Here is a 20,976-nt window from a genome sequence, read left to right as displayed (position 1 = left end):
GTAAAATGTGAAAGGAAGGGAATAACCTGAGAACTGAGCTCTTGGATTCAAAGAAACCAGAAATTGATGGTTTGGAAAATTCTGGGCTTCCAGAAATTATGTTCCCAGAGAATAGTTCCTCATGTGAATTCTATTGTTTCGTGATTGGACCCCTGTGTGCTGCATGCTAAACTGATAAGCATATTGTGAGATCTGTGCAGCAAAACCACTGCCAGCCTGGACTAAAAGGGACAGAAAAGGGAAAGATTGAAGGAAAAATGACTACTTCAAAGCAGAGCCATGAAAACTGAGATCTGGAGCCAACACACCTTGAGGCAAGAAAGCAGACCCACCCATGTGTATGAAAAAAATGAGTTTGACCTGGAACTTGCAAAGGGTGAGTCTTCTGGCCGTTGTTCAGGAAGAATCCTGCTGCCTCAGGCTTCAGAGAGGGTGATGTGCATTCCCCAGGGACTGGGGAGAGTCTGGCTACCACCTAACAGTTCTGAGGGGGTTGAGCCTACTGCCTCAGAGATGGCAGAGAGTCTGGCTGCAGCCCTGAGGCTTGAAGAAGGTGGCGCTGAGAGCATGGCCATCTCCCCAATGCAGGGAGATGAGCAGGGTCATGTTCAAGGCCTTGGATAGGCTGGAGCTGCCACTCTATCAAACTCCAAGGACAAAGCATGTTTCTATAGATGACTCTCAGACCTTGAAAGCTAATGAAATATGCCCTGCAGGTTTTTGGAACTGTTTGGGCCCTATGACCCCTGTTTTCCTTCCAATTTCTCCCTACGGAAATGGAAATATTCACTCTGTGACTGTCCCTCCTTTGTCTATTGGAAGTCAACAATTTGTTTCTGTTACAGGTTGTGACAGAAGGAATGTATTCGCATATGAAAATAACATGTCTTTTTGGGGTCCAGAAGGTGAAGTGTGGTAGTTTGAAGCTGTTATGTACTCCAGATAAAACTATATTCTTTTAATCCATTCTTGTGCTGCAGACCTATTGTGGGTGGGACATTTTGATTTGGTGATTTCAGTTGAGGGATGCCCCATGGTGGGCCTTAATCTTCTTACTGGAGCCCTTTATAAGAGGACAAAATACACACGGAAGCCAAGAGAAGAAACTCAGAGGAATACCCAGAAAAGTTTAGAGAAAAAGCCATAAACAGAGAAGCCAGAAGTTGAAGGAAAGAAACCTGTAAATTAACAAAAGTAACTGTTCTAGTTTGCTATCTGCTGGAATGCAATATACCAGAAATGGAATGGCTTTTAAAAAAGGGGAATTTAATAAGTTGCTGGTTTACAGTTCTAAGGCTGTGGAAATGTCCAAAAGTAAGTCTATAGAAATGTCCAATCTAAGGCATCTAGGGAAAAATACCTTGATTCAAGAAGGCCCATGAGCTTCAGGGCTTCTCATTCAAGTGGAAAGGCACATGGCACGTATGGTATCATCAGCTAGCTTCCTCTCCAGGCCTCTTGCTTCGTGAAGCTCCCCCAAGGACATTCTCCGTCATTTCTAAAGGTCGCTGGCTGGTGAACTCTGATTCTCTCGGCCTCGTGGCTCTGCTGTGGCTTTCTCGTCGTTATCAAAAGGCATTAGCTCCAAAAATGTCTCCCTTTTTATAGGATCCAGTAAACTAATCAAGACTGACATAGTATGGGTGGAACCATGTCTCCATCTAATCAAGTTTAATACCCACAATTGATTGAGTAATATCTCTGTGGAGATAACCTAATCAAATTTCCATCCTATAGTACTGAATAAGGATTAGAAGAAACCATTGCTCCCACAAGATTGTTTAGGCTTAACACATGGCTTTTCTAGGGTACATAAATCCTTTCAAACTGGCACAGTAACCAACTGATTTTTTAAATGTTTTGACTGTATCAGGGGCTAAGAGTTGCACTGACACATTTCTGGTGGTTCTGTAATTTGGCTGGTTCTTCTGGCAAACAACTTGGTATGGGTCACAGATCATAAAACTGTCCACAATATTTGATTGAAGTAATGGGATTGAGTAAAGGAATATGTTTATAGCTTGTTAAAGCAATGCTATTCATCATAGTAAAAATGAACTTGTAATTGAAATATGTAATAACAGCAAAATGGAAAAGCCTTCTATATTTAATGGATATATAGCTAGTAGAATTTAAATAGTATACAAAATAATATTGAGTAAAAACAGCTGATAACAAATACAGAGAGAACAATTGCAACTGTATAAAAATATATTTGTACAATAATTGAAAAAATCAGAAGAGCTTTACAGTGTGGTAAATAACTGATGCTACCATATTTCAGGGAATCATTTATTTTCTATGAAATGTACATTAAATATCCAGAAGTCACACACACACACACAGAGTATTACCAAGGGGAGAACAGAATTATGGTTAAAATAGGACTCTGGAGCCAGGCAGATTTGGTTTAAGTCTAGGTTTTATTAGCTCTATGGACTTGAGCAAAATATTTATTCTCTTTAGGTCTTAATTTTCATTTATAAAATGGGAAAATAATAATATTATATTCCACATACAACTGAGATTAAATAGTATATTCCACTTACAAAGAGATAAAGAATGCAAAGCATTTGGCAAATAAGATTAAGTATGTTTTAACTTACCTTAGTTTTATATATTTTGATTGATTGGCCAGGTATTTATATATGAATTACTATTGTTAGGTTCATTTCTAAGCTCTTTTATAAAGGACTTATCTTCTTATTTCTTTGTTTTAAGCAGTGACTATATTTTTTTCTTTTCTTGTGTTTTCTATTTATCATTTTTTATTGTACCTAATAAGGTAACTTAAACACTGTACTTACCTAATACATTAATAAATACATGTTGTTCCTTTCCTAGGAATGAGCAGTTTTCCACCAATCTTCCACTGGATTCCCTAGAATACACACCCTATTCAGATTGTATGCTGATCACTGTCTTCCTAGTATTTGTTGAAACCCTATCCTTAGTTTACCCCAAGAAAGGCAGGAAGGGCTGACCCTTGCACTAAGGACGGTTGTCAGAACACGAGACTCAGAGTCACCAGCCTGGTTTCAATGTTGACTCAGCTCTTCTTATGTTCATGTGACCTTGTGCCAATCCCCCAGCTTTGTCTGTCTCAGAGTTACCAGCTCTGAGCTGAGAAGATTTCATATTATAGTTCTCAAGGATATAAAATAAAGCTTTCAAAAATCAACACTTTAGTTAGATTGCAAAATCATATTCTCTTAGCATGAACTATTATTGGGGAAGAAAATTAGGGAACGGAATGGAAGAAAGCTCATGCTTGTGATCTAATCTTTCCCATATAACATGTCTCACTTCATTTGCTGGAAAATCCTGATCAAGGAAAACATTGTAAAGACAAACCACAGGAGATAGAATAAATAAGCTTATTTATTTCCATGTAACAAGGTATAAACCAATATTCGATCATCACTATGAAGTTTTCAGCATGAGATGGGAGAGGAAGCTAATTAACTCATGTATATGTATATATATATTTTTTTCCCTCTTTGTTGTCGTGTTGGCTATTTTCTAATTCTGATCATTGGATGCAGGCTGAGGTGTATGGGTGGCAAACTGTAATTCGACATCCCCGAAACTGAGAGCTCAGGTTCTATTTATTGAATTACTTTCAATGTACTAGGGTCATTGATGTGTGGTGGAAAAGAGAGGGAACAGTAGAGGGCCCCCTATGATCGATCAAGGGCTACTTAAGAGCTAGTGGTACAAATGTGTAAGCTCGCAAACCCCAGACGAGGCTGGTGGGTAGCACCTGGAAGTTCCCTCACCAGGGGCTGTATGGATCAGTTGCCTTGTCTTCTGAAGTGGGAAAAGATGTCTCTGAAACTCCAAGTGACCTTTGTCAAAAGACATTCCTTTGTAGTCAGATCAAGACAGTTCTTTCACATCCCAAATGTTCCAACAAAAGGGAATCAGAGGAAAATATTCACAGTGCAGAATTACTTGAAAAATTAGTATAACCTCTATTATGTATTGTCTGTGTGTGTACACATACACATGCACCCAGAGAAAATATTGGACAGGAATACACAGAGATGCTAGCAGTCCTTATGTCTGGTGTTTTGTTTGTTTGTTTGTTTGTTTGCATGAGCATCCATGACTTTTTAAAACAGAAATAAACTTGGGGAAATTAAGATGCTTATGTTTATGATGATACACTTTCTCTTTTAACAACAGAAAAGCAGATTCTGTGACTACTAGTAATACAATCATGCAAATGGGCAGATGAAAAGTTCTGTATTACAAAGAGTGAGACCCAGTTTCCTTCAAAGTAGGTAGTGACAGATGACCAGAGCCAATGTTAGATAGGAACTCATTTTAGCACTAAGATCAGTTTATCACTATTAGGCCTAGAAAGGACATTAGAAATGAATTAGACTCGACACTGTATTTACAGATGAAGAAGCTGAGGTTCCGGGAAGTAATGTGATTTTCCCATGCTCCAGAACCTAGCCAGCAAGAGGGCTGGGAAGGCAATATAAGCATCTCCGATTTTAGGCCAGGCTTTTTCCATGCCACAGCCTCCACAGCCACCCACTTCCTCTGTCACCTGTGTGGAAATTTGGATCATTCTGGGAGATTGTCTTAGATGCAGGGTAATTATGGATGGTTTATTTGACCCCATGTAGGGGAAGTTTAGAAGTCCAAATTAGTTCTAAGATGGGTGGGGGCTTTGGATCCTCTGAAATGAGAATTCAAGGCCCAGATTCTGTCCTAGAATCTGACTAAGGTCCCTTCTCTTGTGTCAGGATGACTTAGGAACAAGCTGGAATTAGAACATCTGGAATCCTCAGGAAAATTCTAGGGACAAGATTGGGTCATTTCCCCTTTTCCACCAGTTGTCACGGAGTGTGCCTATGGTGCCTCAATGAACGAATGTGGCAATCACCAGATAAGGCCTTATTTCCTGGGTCACTGATGACAAACTTTTGAAAGCACTTAAGTGACATTTTCTGTCAAAAAGGATATACCGAGTGAGCACTGATAATGAGTTCAAAATAATGCTAGATACTGGAGAACCTTGGAGGAACTAAGGACACATTTCTGCCCTCAAGCAGTGAGTAAATTGGCCTGGGAGCAGGACGAGCAGACCTCGATTTGCTCCCTAACTAGCTCTGTGGTCACAAAGTTTCCCTGGTACTTTGTCATCTTTAAACCAAAAGTGAAGTTACTGTAAAATATGGTATTTCTAAGAAGCTAAAGACTAAGTTGTAGAGACGAGATTAACACACATGGTTCAACAGAGAGCACATAAGACATCATAGAGTGAGATATTGGGTTGTCTGATGGGTAAAAGAAAGGTTGCTAGGGCTGGCTTAGGTCACAGAAAGCTAGGCCTTTTCATTTAGGATTTGGTGGGTGGAGAAATAATACTGGGTGTCTTGTGTGAGTCTTGAGCAAGGCATTCTTGCGGTTAGCAAGAAGAAATAGCTCGAAGCAGTTCATGATAGATGTCGCCTGTAGAAGAGGAATTTATTTTAGGGAACTCACTGTTTGGAAATTCCCCAACAAAGAGGGGGTCAGTGAAAGCAGAGTCAATGTTTCTTTTTTTTCTGATAAATAAGTGCAACATTATGTGTTTACTATGTGCCAGGCACTTTTCTAAGGGCTCGATGTTAATTAACTCAATGGATCTTCACAAGAATTTATAAGATAGCAAACTGAGAGATAGAGAAAGCCATTTGTCAAAGTCTCACAACTGGTGAATGGTAAAGCCAGGATCCAAACCTGCCAATATGATGCTCTCCTGTTTCCTGGGGTAAGATGTTTGTAGAAAACATGGCTTTTTTTCCTTACGACATTGCCACTGGCCTTTCCTGCCCCACTGAAGCATGGATACTGTTTCAGGCTCTCTGGTGGGCGAGATGGCAGATTTTTCTATCTCTGGTTTATGAGTTAAAGTTAGTAAGAAGATATGGCAGACACCCCAAGATGTTGAGGTTTTCAGTGGTTTGAAGCTGTATGTACCACAGAAAAACATGTTCTTAAATTTAGTCCAAACCTGTAGGTGTGAACCCTTGGTAGGATCTCTCTCTCTCTCTCTCTCTCTCTTTAATATTTTTCTTGGTAAATTTTAACATAAAAACATCCCATACATGGTGGGCAATCAATGACTGACAATATCATCATATAGTTGTGTATTCATCACCATGATCATTTCTTAGGACATTTGCATCACTCCAGAAAAAGAAAGAAAAAGAAAAAACTCATACATACCATATCCCTTACCCCTCCCTCTCACTGGCCACTAGTATTTCCATTTATCCAATTTATTTTACCCTTTGTCCCCCATCTTATTTGTGTATTTTTTATCCATATTTTAACTCCTCTGTCCATACCCTAGATAAAAGGAGTATCAGATACAAGGTTTTCATAATCACACAGTCACGTCGTAAAAGCTATAATATTATACAATCGTCTTTAAGAAACAAGGCTACCGGAATACAACTCAACAGTTTCAGGTACTTCCCTCTAGCCACTCCACTACACCATAAACTAAAGAGGGATATCTATATAATGCATAAAATAGCCTCCAGGATAACCTCTTGAGTCTGAAATCTCTCAGCCACGGAAACCTTATTTTGTCTCATTTCTCTCATCCCCTCTTTGGTCAAGGCTTTCTCAATCTCTTGATGCCATGTCCCAGCTTATTCTGGGATTTCTGTCCCATATTGCCAGGGAGATTTACACCCCTGGGAGTCATGTCCCATGTAGGAAGGAGGGCAGTGAGTTCACCTGCTGAGATGGCTTAGAGAGAGAAGCCACATCTGAGCAACAAAAGAGGTTTTCTGGTGGTGACTCTTAGCCCTAATTTTAAGTAGGCTTAGCCTATCCTTTGCAGAAATAAGTTTCTTAGGGACAAACCCCAAGAACAAGGGCTCAGCTTATTGATTTGGTTGTCCCCATTGCTTGTGAGAACATGAGAAATTCTCCAAATGGGGAAGTTGAGTATTTCCTCCTTTCTCCTGACTCCCCCAAGGGGACCTTGCAAATACTTCTTTATACACTGCCCAAATCACTCTGGGATTTATCAGAGCATCACAGTAACCTGGACAAACCAACAAAATCTCATGCCCTATTGAAGATTCCATGAACTTATGGTGTTCAACTAAACTGACCATACAAGTTAAATTAGGAAATGCACTACCAAAATATAAATTTCGCACCATGTAAACATCTGTACCTTTAGTCTCACACAGAAGTTGAAGTTTTAAAATATAGACAGTATTGTACTTTACCTAGTCTTCTGATACACCTTAGTCCTATCAAGATCACCTTCATTCATGTCTCTGTTCAATGTCCGATCACTTTTTCAACTTTTGAAACTTTCCTGTATAGGGTACTGCTCACTTTCATAGCTTCAGAGCTCTGACTCTGAGTCTCAGGTGCTATATAAATAACCAAAGTTTCTGGGAAAGACCATGTTATATACAAACAGCTCAGTATCTCAGAATTTAGCATTAATAGTTACACCTCGTGAATGTACATGACTGCTGTAAGAGCTTACAATCTAGGACCCTTTACAATAAGCCCCAACCTGATAACCCATGCTCTCAACTCTATTTCTTGCATGCTGTATGGTGGGGGTCACATTTCATTCTTTTTCCATGTGAGTATCCCGTTATTGTAGCACCATTTGTTGAAAATTTTGTTTGTTTTTTTTGGAGGGTGGGGTAAGGGTGGGGTGGGGATGCATGAGCCTGGAATAAAAGCTGGGTCTCCTGCATAGCAGGCAAGAATTCTACTACTGTACTACCGTTATACCCCAGTTCACCAAATTTTTATATTATAGTTAGTCCATACGATTGAGGCATGATAATGTATGTCTTTTTGTTCCTGACATTTCATTCAACATACAGCTCTTAAGTTTCATTCACCTAGTTGCATGCCTCACGACTTCATTTCTTCTTGCAGCTGCTCAGTAGTCTATTGTCTATATATACCATAGTTCCCTCTTTCATTTCTTAATTGTTGTACCCTTAGGCTGCCTCCATTCATTGTGGATCAGGAACGCAGCTGCCAGAAACATCAATATGCAGTTGTCCATTCGTGTCCCCACCCTCAGTTCCTCCAGATGTAAACTGAGCAACAGGGTTTCAGGCATATATGGCAACCCCACCCCTAGCCTCCTGTGGAACCACGACACTGACTTCCAACGGGCTGCACCTCTCATTTCCCTACTGACAGTGCATAGGTACAACTCTTTCTCTGCATTTTTCTCTAGCACTTGTTTCTCTCTGTTCATTTTTAAACAGTTTTATTCACACATCATACAATCCAACCTAAGCATGCCTTCACCATCATACTCTGTCTGAAGATATTTCCTTTTCTTTTACAAAGAATTCATACCCCTTTCCCAATCCTCCCGCCTATTGACATTTAGTTTTGGCACAATATCTTTGTTTTCGTAGGACCTTTTGGTGAGGTTACTTCAGTTAAGGTGTGGTCCACCTCAGTCAAGATGGGTCTTAATCCTATTGCTGGAGTCCTTTACAAACAAGTGAAATTCAAGCCGACATCAAGAGAAAATTACATGTAGAAAGAAGCTGAACATCAAAAGAACCTGAAAGAGAAGGGAGAGACAAGAGACATTGCCATGTTCTTTGCCATATGACAAGCTGAGCACCAAGAATCAATGGCAGCAGCTCTAAGACACCATAGTCTTCTGGAAGAAAGCATTGCCTTGATGGAGCCTTGTTTTGGACTTTTTCCCAGCCTCAAACTGTGAGCAAGTAAACTCCCATTGTTTAACCCAACCCATTTCATGTATTTGCGTGAGCAGCCTAGGAAAATAAATAAGTTTCAATGGTGGGTGTCAAAACCCTCAGCTCTGTTTGTAGAATTCTGCTCACACAGTCAAGGATGAGTGAATTCAAAATGGAAGGTGGAATTTCCTTATTCCCATTCTTAGCGAAAAGACTCTGGGGCAGGAAAAAAAGACGAATATTATTATGCCTCAATTGTATGGACTAACTATAGTGTAAAAACTCTGTGAACTAAAGTCGAGAGCATGGGTTATCAGATTGGGGCTTATTGTAAAGGGTCCTAGATTGTAAGCTCTGACAGAAGTCACATATATTCAGGAGGTGTAATTGTTAATTCTAAATCCGGAGATACTGAGCTGTTTATATATAACCTGAGTTTCCCAGAAACTTTGGGTATTTATGTGACACCTGAGACTCAGAGTCAGAGTTCTGAAGCTATGAAAGTCAGTACTACCCCATACAGGAACTGTTTAAAAAGTTGAAAAAGTGATCAGACATCGAACAGAGATATGAACAAAGCTGATCTCGATAGGACTAAGGTATATCAGAAGACTGGGTAAAGGTTGATATCACCCATATCTTAAAACTTCAACTTCTATATGAGACTAAAGGGAAAGATGTTTATGTGGTGACAAATTTATATTTTGGGTAGTGCATTTCCTAATTTAACTTGTATGGTCAGTTTAGTTGAACACCATCAGTACATGGATTCTTCAAAAGGGCGTGAGATTTTGTTGGTTTGCCCAGGTTTGTGTGATGCTGATGAATCCTCGAGTGATTTGGACAGTGAATAAAGAAGTATTTTCAGGGTTCCCTTAGGGGAAGGAGGATAAAGGGGGTGTGCTGGTTTGAAATGATGTATGTACCCTAGAAACGCCATATTTTAATCCTAATCCCATAAAGGCAGCCAGTTCTTCTAATCCCTATTCAGTATTGTATGCTTGAAACAGTAATTAGATCATGCCCCTGGAGATATGATTTAATCAAGAGTGATTGTTAAACTGGATTAGGTGGAGGTGTGCGTCCATCCCTTTGGGTGGGTCTTGATTAGTTTACTGGAATCCCATAAAAGAGAATGACAAGAGAGAAAGCTAGGGAATTCTGAGAGAGCAGAGAATGACTTAACCATGAGAAGCAGAGAGTCTACCAGTCAGCGACCTTTGGAGATGAAGAAGGGAAACACTTCCCGGGGAGCTTCATGAAATAAGAAGGCAGGAGAGAAAGCTAGCAGAAGTCACGATGACGCCCTGTTCGCCACATGCCTTTCCACTTGAGAGAGAAACCCTGAACTTCATCGGCCTTCTTGAGTCAAGATATCTTTCTCTGGATGCCTTAGATTGGACATTTCTACAGACTTGTTTTAATTGGAACATTTTCTCAGCCTTAGAACTGTAAACTAGCAACTTTTTAAATTCCCCTTTTAAAAGCCATTTCATTTCTGGTATATTGCATTCCAGCAGCTAGCAAACTGGAACATGGGTAAATATTCAGCTTCTTCATTTGAAGAATTTCTCATATTCTCACAAGCAGTGGGGACAACCAAATCAATAGGTCATGACTCCTATCTTGGGGTTTTCCCCCATGAGACTTATTCATGCAAAGGATAAGCTAAGCCTACTTAAATTTAGGGCTAAGAATCACCCCCAGAGAACCTGTTTTGTTGCTTAGATGTGGCCTCTCTCTCTCAGCCAACATAGCAATTGAGCCCGCTGCCCTCCCCTCCTATGTGAGACATGACTCCCAGGGGTGTGAATCTCCCTAGCAGCATGGGACAGAAATCCCAGAATGCTGGGACCTGGCATCAAGGGATTGAGAAAATCTTCTTGACCAAAAGGGGAAAGGGAGAAATGAGACCAAATAAAGTTTCAGTGAGTGAGAGATTTCAAACAGAGTCAAAAGATTATCCTGGAGGTTATTCTTATGCATTATATAGATATCCCTTTTTAGTTTGTGGTGTAGCTGAGTAGCCAAAGGGAAGCACCTGAAACTGTAGAGCTATGTTTCAGCAGCCTTATTTCTTCAAGATGATTGAATGAAGAAATAACGTTTACAATGTGACTATGTGATTGTGAAAACCTTGTGTCTGATGTTCCCTTTATCTAGAGTATGGACAGATGAGTAAAAAATATGGAATAAAAAAATAAACAAATAATATGGGAAACAAAGGTTAAAATATATTGGGGAGATGGAAATACAAGTGGTCAGTGAGAGGAAGGAGTAAGAGGTGTGGTATGTATGAGATTTTTCTTTTTCTGGAGTGATGTAAATGTTCTACGAAATGATTGTGGTGATGAATATACAACCATGTGATGATATTGTGAGTTATTGATTGTACACCATATATGGAATGTTTGTATACTAAGGATCTTTGCGTGGGTATGTTGTTTTGTCATTAAAATACTTAAAAAAATATTTCAAACAGGAAGGCTCCCCGCAAATCCATACAAATGTGTTAGACATTCAAACGACCGTGAAGTGCTGGTACAAAAGAGAAGGAAATTTACTAGGGTCCTAGGTCAACCACAGACGTCATGTTATATATTTATATTTATATATTAAGTATTTCTTGGCTTAAATAAATTTAATAATAATAATAAAGAAGACTCTGGGGAAGTGCAAGTCTCCTTCAAGGTTTGCATTACTTTAGCCAGTTTTATGTGGTACTCAGAGAAGCAGGAACGATTCATCATCATCACCAACAGAAAATCATGAGCACACTGCCAGGGCTTGTGGGTACAAAAGATAAAATCCCTGCCCTTAAGTAGCTCAAAGTCTAGAAGCAGATAACTGTAATTCAAAAGTTTCAAAAGGTACTCTACTTCTCAGTTTTTGGCCAGTCTTGTTCTTAAAAGCTCCTGTATAACTCTACCACATGCACTAATGGAGTGGAGGTAGGATCACTGGATGGTGAAGTTCAGCTGGGGCTGAATTTCCCAAGCTGGGCAGGCTGATGAGCCCTGGTAATCAAAGGAAGGTGGAAAGTCTGAAATTTGATACTAAGGAAGGGTTCTCAGCGACATTTAGAGGGATGCAATGCTAGACTTGGACAAGCGGGAAGGGACTGGAAAGAAGGTAGGGAACCCACCAAGGCAGAAAAGATAAAGGCAGATTGAGAATCAGCAGACAATATGAGAGAGGCAGGAGTGTGGATGCCAGGCTTAGGTCTGTACTGAAGAAACAAAGGAAATGGCTGAGGCGGCAGATGAGAAGCAACAAGTCGGAGGAACCCCCACCAAGGGCAAATTCTACAAGGCAGCTTACTGCCAAGTTCTGTGTTGTAATGGGACAGCTGCAGGCTCTGTAGCCTTGGCCCCAGGAAACCCGGGCTGGGTTTGAGGGGACCCGCTCTAAGGATTAGGTTTAGCAACAGCAGACTTGATATCTTTTTTGGCAACCTTTAACCTTTCTAAGTCTGCTGTCTCCATTGGCAAAGCTATCTCCTCAAGAGGATTGGGTGAGAAGGGGTGCTGATTGGGGGCTGAATTCCCCCAATCCCCAGTTTACTTATTTATTGCTGAGCTTGACATCAGTGTCCTTACACAAAAACATTCAGTGAAGTTCTGGCTCATACTGATCTCAGGTTTTTACAGCACCTTATTTCCCTGGGTCTGAAGGCAGTACCTGCTTCATGGCATCAGGTACAGCGATTCCCTACTTTTTGGGGAAAGATCCACCCTACAGGGTCCACAGTGCCATGTGGACTCTGGCCATAATGTAACATATGTAACGTCCCTGTGGCTTTCTTTTTCTAAACCTGTGATGGGAACCAAACCTCTCCAGCCTGAGGCAGGAACGCGACATATGCTTGATAAAAGAGGAAGTTTGAACTGATTGTTAAATATTTGAACAGCAAGGGAAACAGGAAGCAAGGAGAAACAAAAGCACGCACCAGATCTGAATGACAAGACCAGCAACTCCAGCAGGCCAATTCAACCACAGCAAAAGTTAAGTGTAATTGGGTTATACATTTCACTTGGTCGCGGGAAATGGCTGTCTGTCTGAGGATTCTGTGTGCTCACTGCGTTAACTGGAAAGATAACAGAACCACTGTCCCAGGGCCTACAACCTCAGTTTCAGCCCAGGAGAGCTCAGCAAACTCTGGCCAGAAATTAGTCTTCATCAAGGGCTCAGAGTCCAATCAGTATATGTACATAGAGGCTGAGCTGTTAATTCTTATTTGGTGAGATCCCCCCCTATATAATTTTGATAATAAAACATAACCATCTTCTGTAATGTCATCATTTAGCCATAACCACTATTACAGTTAAGATATATTTTTACTATGCATATGAAATTTTTATAGATATATAATCACAATGTATATGAAAATTTATTTCTTGTTTTTTCACTTTTATACTATCTCTGTATATTTATATAAAATTTTTTCCAGAATGATATATAGGCTTCATAATAACCATTTTTCTTCTCTTTTTCAACAGCAATCTTTTTTTTTAAATTTCTCAGTTATTTAATTAGGTTCTTTTCAAGTTTAGAACAACAATTTGTGAGGATAAATTCCATTTGTGAGAGAAAACACAGAACTCAGGTATCCTTGGAGCTGAGGAGCAGTTTTAATTTTTGGCACAAGTTGTGAGTCCACAGTTTTCTGATCAAACTTGAGCTGCTCTGTAAGCTCATATTTCTCTTTCTCTGTGTCAGATATCTCACCTTCCTGGTGTCTAGGGCTTACACATCTCCTTCTTCTTGAAGTGAGCATCAGTGAGATGTTTTGGGATTTTCACACCACTTATGTCAATTTTGGTGGAGGTGGCAATGACAAACTTCTGGTGGGTTCTCCACAGAGGAACTCGATTGAGGACCAGGGGTCCAGGCACAAGTAGTAAGCCATTGCTTCGCTGCTTCAGGAAAACCACTCTGTTGTCCCTGTGGCAACCAGTGAGGATGATGAGGACGCTCCCAGAAGTGATGCTAGGTGACAGCTTTCTCACATGCTGATGAAGGGCTTTTTGCTATGGCTCAACAGTTCAACAGCAATGTTTTAAACTCTTTTTTTTGTATGCTGTATGGTGGGGTCATATTTCATTCTTTTTCCATGTGAGTATCCCATATTGCAGCACCATTTGTTGAAAATTTTTGTTTGTTTGTTTTCTTTTGGTTTGTTTTGGGAAGTGCATGGGCTGGGAATTGAACCTGCGTCTCCTGCATGGCAGGCAACAATTACAACCCCTTTTTACCATTTTTAATTATAAAGTACAACATAAATACAAAGCAAAGAAAGAAAAAAGTAACAATTTTCAAAGCACACCTCAACAAGTAGTTACAGAACAGTTTTGTCATGGGCTACCATTCCATCATCTCAGACTTTCCCTTCTAGTTGCTCCAAAACACTGGAAGCTAGGAGGAAAACCAATATATGATTCAGCAGCCATGCTTGTTTGTTAAATCCCATTTTCTCTGTTATTCTTCCTCCTTCTTCTTTAATCCTTCTCCCACTCTGTAGGAATCTTTGGGCAATGCCTGTTCTGACTTTTTCATGTTGAGAAGGGGTATCCACACTAAAGCTTAGAGGGATGTAATTAATTGATAATCCTGGAGAGGGTAGTCCCTCTGAGTTTCAGGATTTATTTGACCTAGAGACCCTCCAGGAATTATATATTCCAGGAAGGCAAATCTAGTGCATGAAACTTTAATAGAGTCTCAGTTCAAGCCCTAGGTATTCTTTTTTTTTTTTTAAATATGTATATATATATATATATATATATATATATATATATATATATATATATATATATATATATATATATATATTTTAACGCTTTTTAATTGTGAAAAATAATGTATACACAAAAAAGCAATAAATTTTCAAGTACATTTTAACAAGTAGTTATACAACAGATGGTAAAGTTTGGTACAGGTTATAGTTTCATGACTTTTCTTTTTTTCTTGTAGCTGCTCCAAGATACTGGAGACCAAAGAGATATCAATGTATTAATTCAGCAGTCATATTCACTTGTTAAATCCTATCTTCTCTATTATACTCTTTCTTCTCTTTTTTTTGTGAAAAATAAACAATTTCTAAGTACATTGCAATGATTACTTGTAGAACAGACTTCAGGGTTTGTTATGGGTTACAATTCCACAATTTTGGGTTTTTATTTCTAGTTGCTCTAAGATAGTGGAGACTAAAAGAGTAATCAACATACTAATTCAGCACTCAAACTCATTTGTTAAACCCGACCTTCTCTGTATAACTCCACCATCACCTTTGATCTTTCTCTCACTCTTTAGAGGTATTTGGGCTATGGCCATTCTAACTTTTTTTTTGCCTTTTTTTTTAACATGGGCAGGCACCGGGAATTGAACCCGGGTCCTCTGGCATGGCAGGCGAGCATTCTTGCCTGCTGAGCCACCGTGGCCTGCCCTTTTTTGCTTTTTTTTAAATTCAACATAACAACATACAAACACAAACATTCTTACCTTATGATCATTCCATTCTTGATATATAATCAATAACTCACAAGATCATCACATAGTTGCATATTCATCATCATTATCATTTCTTAGAACATTTGCATCAATTCAGAAAGAGAAATAAAAAGAAAACAGAAAAAAATTCATACATACCATAACCCTTACCGCTCCCTTTCTTGGATCACTAGCATTTCAATCTACTAAATTTATTTTAACATTTGTTCCCCCTATTATTTATTTATTTTTAATCCATATGTTTTACTTGTCTGTCGATAAGGTAGATAAAAGGAGCATCAGACACAAGGTTTTCACAATCACACAGTCACACTGCGAAAGCTATATCATTATACAATCATTTTCAAGAAACATGGCTACTGGAACACAGCTCTGCATTTTTGCCCTAGGTGTTCTTAAGAGTCAACAGGAGTGATTCGTCAGCAATTTGATAGTCCTTCAAGTTTATGTACTACGACTTAATTAAATATTTTCTACAGTTGGACATTTGAGATGTTTTCATTTTCCCCCCTAAATTCTATGATAAAAATTTTGTACCTGTGATATTCCCCTCATACTTTAGCTTATTTTCTTAGAAAAGGATCATAAGCAGTTAAATTACTTGAACCTGTGACTGTGTTACTTTACATAGCAAAAGGAACTTTGCCAATATGATTAAAGATTTTGAGCTGGGAAGATTATCCTGAATTATCTGGTGGGCCTAGTGTAATCACATGAATCCTAATAAATGGAAGAGGGAAGCAGGAGACTCAGAGTCAGAAATATAAAGATGCTGTGCTGCTAGCTTTGAAGATGGAGGAGGGGCCATGAGCCCAGAACTGCAGGCAGCCACTAGAACCTGGAAAAGACAAGGAAATGGATTCTCCCTGAGAGCCTCCAGAAGGAATAGAGGCCTCCTGACACCTTGGTTTTAGTCTAGTAAGACTTATTTTGGACTTTTGACCCCCAGAACCATAAGATAATAAATGTGTGTTGTTTTAAGCCACTGAATGTGTGGTAATTTGTTACAGCAGATATAGAAAACTCCAAATGTCCTTGTCTTCAACCTCAATTTCTCTCCTCAGTTTTACATTTCAAAGCACTCTCCTTTTTGGCCCTAAGTTGAATGTTCCTAAGTTAATTCACGCAATTAACAGGGGTTCCTTGGCATCCCAGTTCCACAAGTAGGAAAACTCTGAACTCAGTAAGAGCCGCTACTGCTCTTGTTCATTAGTTGTATTTACTCTTTTGTGAGTTGTTCATGATCTTTGCCCCACAGAAGACTCAGTGCTAGAATATAGATCTATAGTGCCACTCCAAGTTAAGCTATACCCTCTCCTGTAGCCATCAATCTGGACAAGAACTATTTATTGGAGGCTACTATGTGCTAGGCATTGAGCTAGCTTTGGATGTGAAGATGGCAAATGCAGAGGACATAGGTGCTGGGTTTGTATTACTTGAAGACAACATGTACAGATTTTTTTCCCGCTGTGGGTATTCTAAGATGCCTTTTTTTTCCCCGTGAAGCAATTGGGGTACAAGGAGCCTCTTTCACTAAGCAGCAAGGGACAGGACCGACTCTGATTCCATTTTGACTTCCAATGTGTATTCAGACCCAGGCAATAAAGAGTTTGATGATAGATAAGCACAGATGAAAAACAGCACAGCCCAGTGCATCTTTGCTTAGGATAATTTTTCCCTGCTTTTCATCCTCTCCAGCTCTGCCTTCCTGCCTCTGACGCAGGGAACTAAGGATCTGAATGGAACCTTTTGGAGGTTCCAATTAAATCTTTGTGGACAAAAGGCACACATGACATCCTCAGATAACAGGTGGTAATAAATCCATCAGCACATCCAGTTTCAGGGAGCAGAGTCCCTGCTGTCCTTCTAGCAGTTGCCAGTACCTCACTGAGCGCATCACACTGAGATGTGTTCTAAGGTAAGCTCTCTCTCTCTGGAAGAATTTAATCCTTCCTTATAATCTTTATTTCTAGCCAGAGGATTTTGACTACAAAGCAAAGTTTACTACTGATCTGTTGGTAAATGACTATTTTTTGCCTTTTCTTTTTGAACATATTTGGCTCTATCTTACATCTTTTGCTCTCCCATTGTTTTCTCTTAATCCTTTATCTTCTTCCTTGTGCATCTTTAAAAAACATTGTCCTGAACAATACTTATTTATACAGAGAAAGTGTGTTACTTGATTATGTGCATTTTCTGAAACTGAAGTGGGAATTTGGTTCACTTGGAGCTGTAGTATGGAGAAGGCTCTTTTTATAGCCCCCAGGCTTAGAACTGAGTAACTCAGTGCTCAGAAGACTTCAATCAGTTGAGATGACTATTGAATGCCAATGATAATTATTTAAAAGTATTTATTTCTTGGATTATAAAGGTAGCTAATTGTAGAATATTTGAAATTAAAGAAAAGGGAAAAGAAGATAATTTAAATCATTGATTATAAATAGCTAACATTTTGGTATGTATCTTTCTTGTCTTTTAAAAATGTGCACATACGTATTTAAGTTTACATAATTGAGTTCAAGCTACAAATATAGTTTAATATCTTCTTTTACTTCACATTATCTTATGAGTACTTTCTACATCACAAAAATTGAAACCATGATTTTTAAGGGCTAATTAATTCATCATTTAATTGCACCATAATTTATTTAATCAATCCCTTATTGCTAGATATTTAGGTGAGTTCCACTTTTTCACTAATACAAATCATTCAGCAATTACTAATTTTGTACATAAATCTTTGCATCTCTGATCATTTCATTAGGATAGATTCCTAGAAGTAGAGTTACTAAACCAAAGGGAATACAGTATATCTCATAGCAGCAATTTGTTAAATGATTGGTATAGATGAGGGATATGTGGGTGGTTCAGTGATAGAATGCTTACCTGCCATCAGGAGACTGGTTTCAATTTCTGACCCATGCAACACCACTGCCGCCACCTCCCCCCCAAAAAACCCCACAAAAACAAGGTACAATAAATGATTGGTATTGATACCTCAACAGAAACTTCATTAAGGAAAATGAAATTCTTCCCGGAAACTGCTATTACCTGAAATCTAACAAATTACTGGAATTTAATGCTGACTAATGAAATCCCAAATAGAAAGGTAATCATAAAAGTCAGTATTTTACTTATACAGGGTAACTCATCTTTCTGAGCAGGGGGCCATAGTTTAAATAAAAGAAGAGGAACAAGCAAGATGGTGGAGCATGATCTTTTGAGTTAGAAAGCTTGAACTTTAGTCCCAGTTGGACACTAACTGTATCCAACCTTCTCCTAAATCCCTGAGTCTGATATTTCATCTGTGAGACGGAAGACTTGATCTAGGTCAGTGTTTCTTAATCTATGACATGAGAGGCACTTGTGGCACAAGAGATATTTTGAGACGGTATATAGACTAAACATTTTTTTCTACAGTGCAGACAGTTACATTTTAAAAATCATTTCAGGGGATGCAAGGGTAATTCAGTGGTAGAATTCTCCCCTGCCATGTGGGAGACCTGGGTTTGATTCCTGGCCTATATGCACTTCCCAAACAAACAAGCAAGCAAGCACACAAACAAAACCCAAACAAACAAAAATTCAACAAAATGGTACTGCAATAAGGGGATACTCACATAGAAAAAGGATGAAATGTGACCCCCTGCCATACATACAAAAAAAAATAAGTGGATTTAAAGGAGAAGATGAACTAAATAATAGCGCTGGTGTTTCTCAGTGTGCTGGTTTGAAAGGAAGTATGCCCCCTAGAAAAGCCATGTTTTAATCAAAATATCATTTTGTAAAGGTAGAATAATCTCTATTCAATACTGTATGTTTGAAACTGTAATCAGATCATCTCCCTGGATGATGTGATTTAGTCAAGAGTGGTTGTTAAACTGGATTAGGGGACGACATGTCTCCACCCATTTGGGTGGGTCTTGATTGGTTTATTGGAGTCCTATAAAAGAGGAAATATTTCGGAGAATGAGAGATTCAGAGTGAGAGCAGAGAATACTGAAGCACCATGAAGCAGAGAGTCCACCAGCCAGCGACTTTTGGAGATGAAGAAGAAAAATGCCTCCTGGGGAGCTTCATGAAACAGGAAGCCAGGAAAGTTAGCAGATGATGTCATGTTCACCATGTGCCCTTCCAGCTGAGAGAGGAACCCTGACTGTGTTTGCCATGTGCCTTCTCACTTGAGAGAGAAATCCTGTACTTCATTGGCCTTCTTGAACCAAGGTATCTTTACCTGGATGCCTTAGATTGGACATTTCTATAGACTTGTTTTAATTGGAACATTTTCTCAGCCTTAGAACTGTAAACTAGCAACTTATTAAATTCTCCTTTTTAAAAGCCATTCTGATTCTGGTATATTGCATCCTGGCAGCTAGCAAACTAGAACACTTAGATATGGCATTAACCATCAAAATCATAGGCAAATGTCTGAAGTTTGAGGAACATAGCAAGATGATCTGTAGAGTCCTTCTTCACTCTTTACTAAGTACAACCCCAGGTAAAAGTAGTGGACACATAATGTTTATCTGGAAAGAATTCTGGGAATCAGGTAGAACTGTTGCAATGTATAAGAAGTGAACATAGAAGAGACATAGGCATGGAAAAATGTGCTAATACCATCTTATTACTTGCAGCCCTTTGTACTTTTCATTTTGATAGCTGGTTTGACTTGTTTGTGGTAGGCTTTCTCCCCTCTCCTGTGAGGACTGCAGACGGACTGTGGCTTCAGCAGAACTACCCTCTCCCTTGAACTTGGAGGACAAGACGCCCCCAGCCCAGGGTTCACCATGCTCCGGGTGGTTCTGGATGCTTCTCAGTGGCTGCTGAAGACGGGCAGGGAGTCCCGGCAGCTGGTGCTGCTGGTGGTATTTGTGGCTCTGCTGTTGGACAACATGCTGCTTACCGTGGTGGGTATGTTTGCGGGGCCGGGGCTCGGCGTGGAGGGTTCATCTGCTGTGGGCGCAAGAGGCAGCACACACACTGCTTAGAATTCAACAGTGAATGGACTTGAGAATTTTTCTTTTTATGTTCAAATTCACACAGAGGTTGCTGGTAAGGGCTTCTGAAGTTTGCCAACCATTGCTAAAAGATCCTAGAGATTCAAAATGAAGGCAGTTCAGAAAGCATCAAGAAAAGACAAGAAACCTACCTTTCAAAATCTACCTTTCTGTGTTTCATTCCCCCAGAGTCCCACTTTTTTCTAATTGAGATTCCATTACAATTTTATTTTCATTTAATGCTTTTTTTTAAGTTGTGAAATGTAACATATATACAAAAAGCATAAATTTCCAAGCACATTTTGACAAGTAGTTATAGAACAGATTTTAAAGTTTGGTATGGGTTACAGTTCCAAGAACTTTCATTTTTCCTTCTAGCTGCTCCAAGACACTGGGACCCAAAGAAATATCAATATAATGATTCAGTAGTCATACTTATTTGTTAAATCCTATCTTCTTTGTTATATTTCTCTTTCTCTCTCTTTTTTCTTTTTTATAGAAAAAATTATATAGAAAAAAGCAATAAATTTCAAAGTACATTGCAATAATTAGTTATAGAACAGATTTGAGAGTCTATTAACATTTATATTAAGTTATGTCGATATATTTAGTTATGCTAATATGTACCTCCATGTCATCCCTCCTGGGTAAGACATATGCTGTTAAATAAGAGTCTCCCTGAGACAAGTTGTTAATCCAATATAATGGTTGGAGTTTAGGATAATTTGGGCAGGCAGTCATTGGTGGGCTTCAAA

At 39.2% G+C, this 20,976-nt stretch overlaps 1 protein-coding gene and 1 pseudogene across 1 annotated transcript in view; one reads left to right on the top strand and one right to left on the bottom strand.

The window, feature by feature from the left end:
- Nucleotides 1-4,819: 4,819 nt before the first annotated feature.
- The window catches only part of SLC18A1 (solute carrier family 18 member A1), a 40,476-nt gene continuing 24,319 nt past the window's right edge, over nucleotides 4,820-20,976 (top strand). Inside the window, exons 1-3 of the mRNA XM_077151838.1 lie at nucleotides 4,820-5,068; nucleotides 16,923-17,142; nucleotides 19,907-20,135. Of these exons, the coding sequence (XP_077007953.1) occupies nucleotides 20,012-20,135 (124 nt within the window). The 5' untranslated portion in view covers nucleotides 4,820-5,068; nucleotides 16,923-17,142; nucleotides 19,907-20,011. The remainder of the gene's footprint in view (nucleotides 5,069-16,922; nucleotides 17,143-19,906; nucleotides 20,136-20,976) is intronic.
- Nucleotides 13,267-13,773, bottom strand: LOC143675509 (large ribosomal subunit protein eL6 pseudogene; annotated as a pseudogene).

Source organism: Tamandua tetradactyla, chromosome 3, assembly GCF_023851605.1.
Source record: "Tamandua tetradactyla isolate mTamTet1 chromosome 3, mTamTet1.pri, whole genome shotgun sequence".
Classification (NCBI taxonomy): Eukaryota; Metazoa; Chordata; class Mammalia; order Pilosa; family Myrmecophagidae; genus Tamandua; species Tamandua tetradactyla.
The sequence above is the reverse complement of the archived record's forward strand: the minus strand, read 5'-3'. Positions and strand labels throughout refer to the sequence as shown.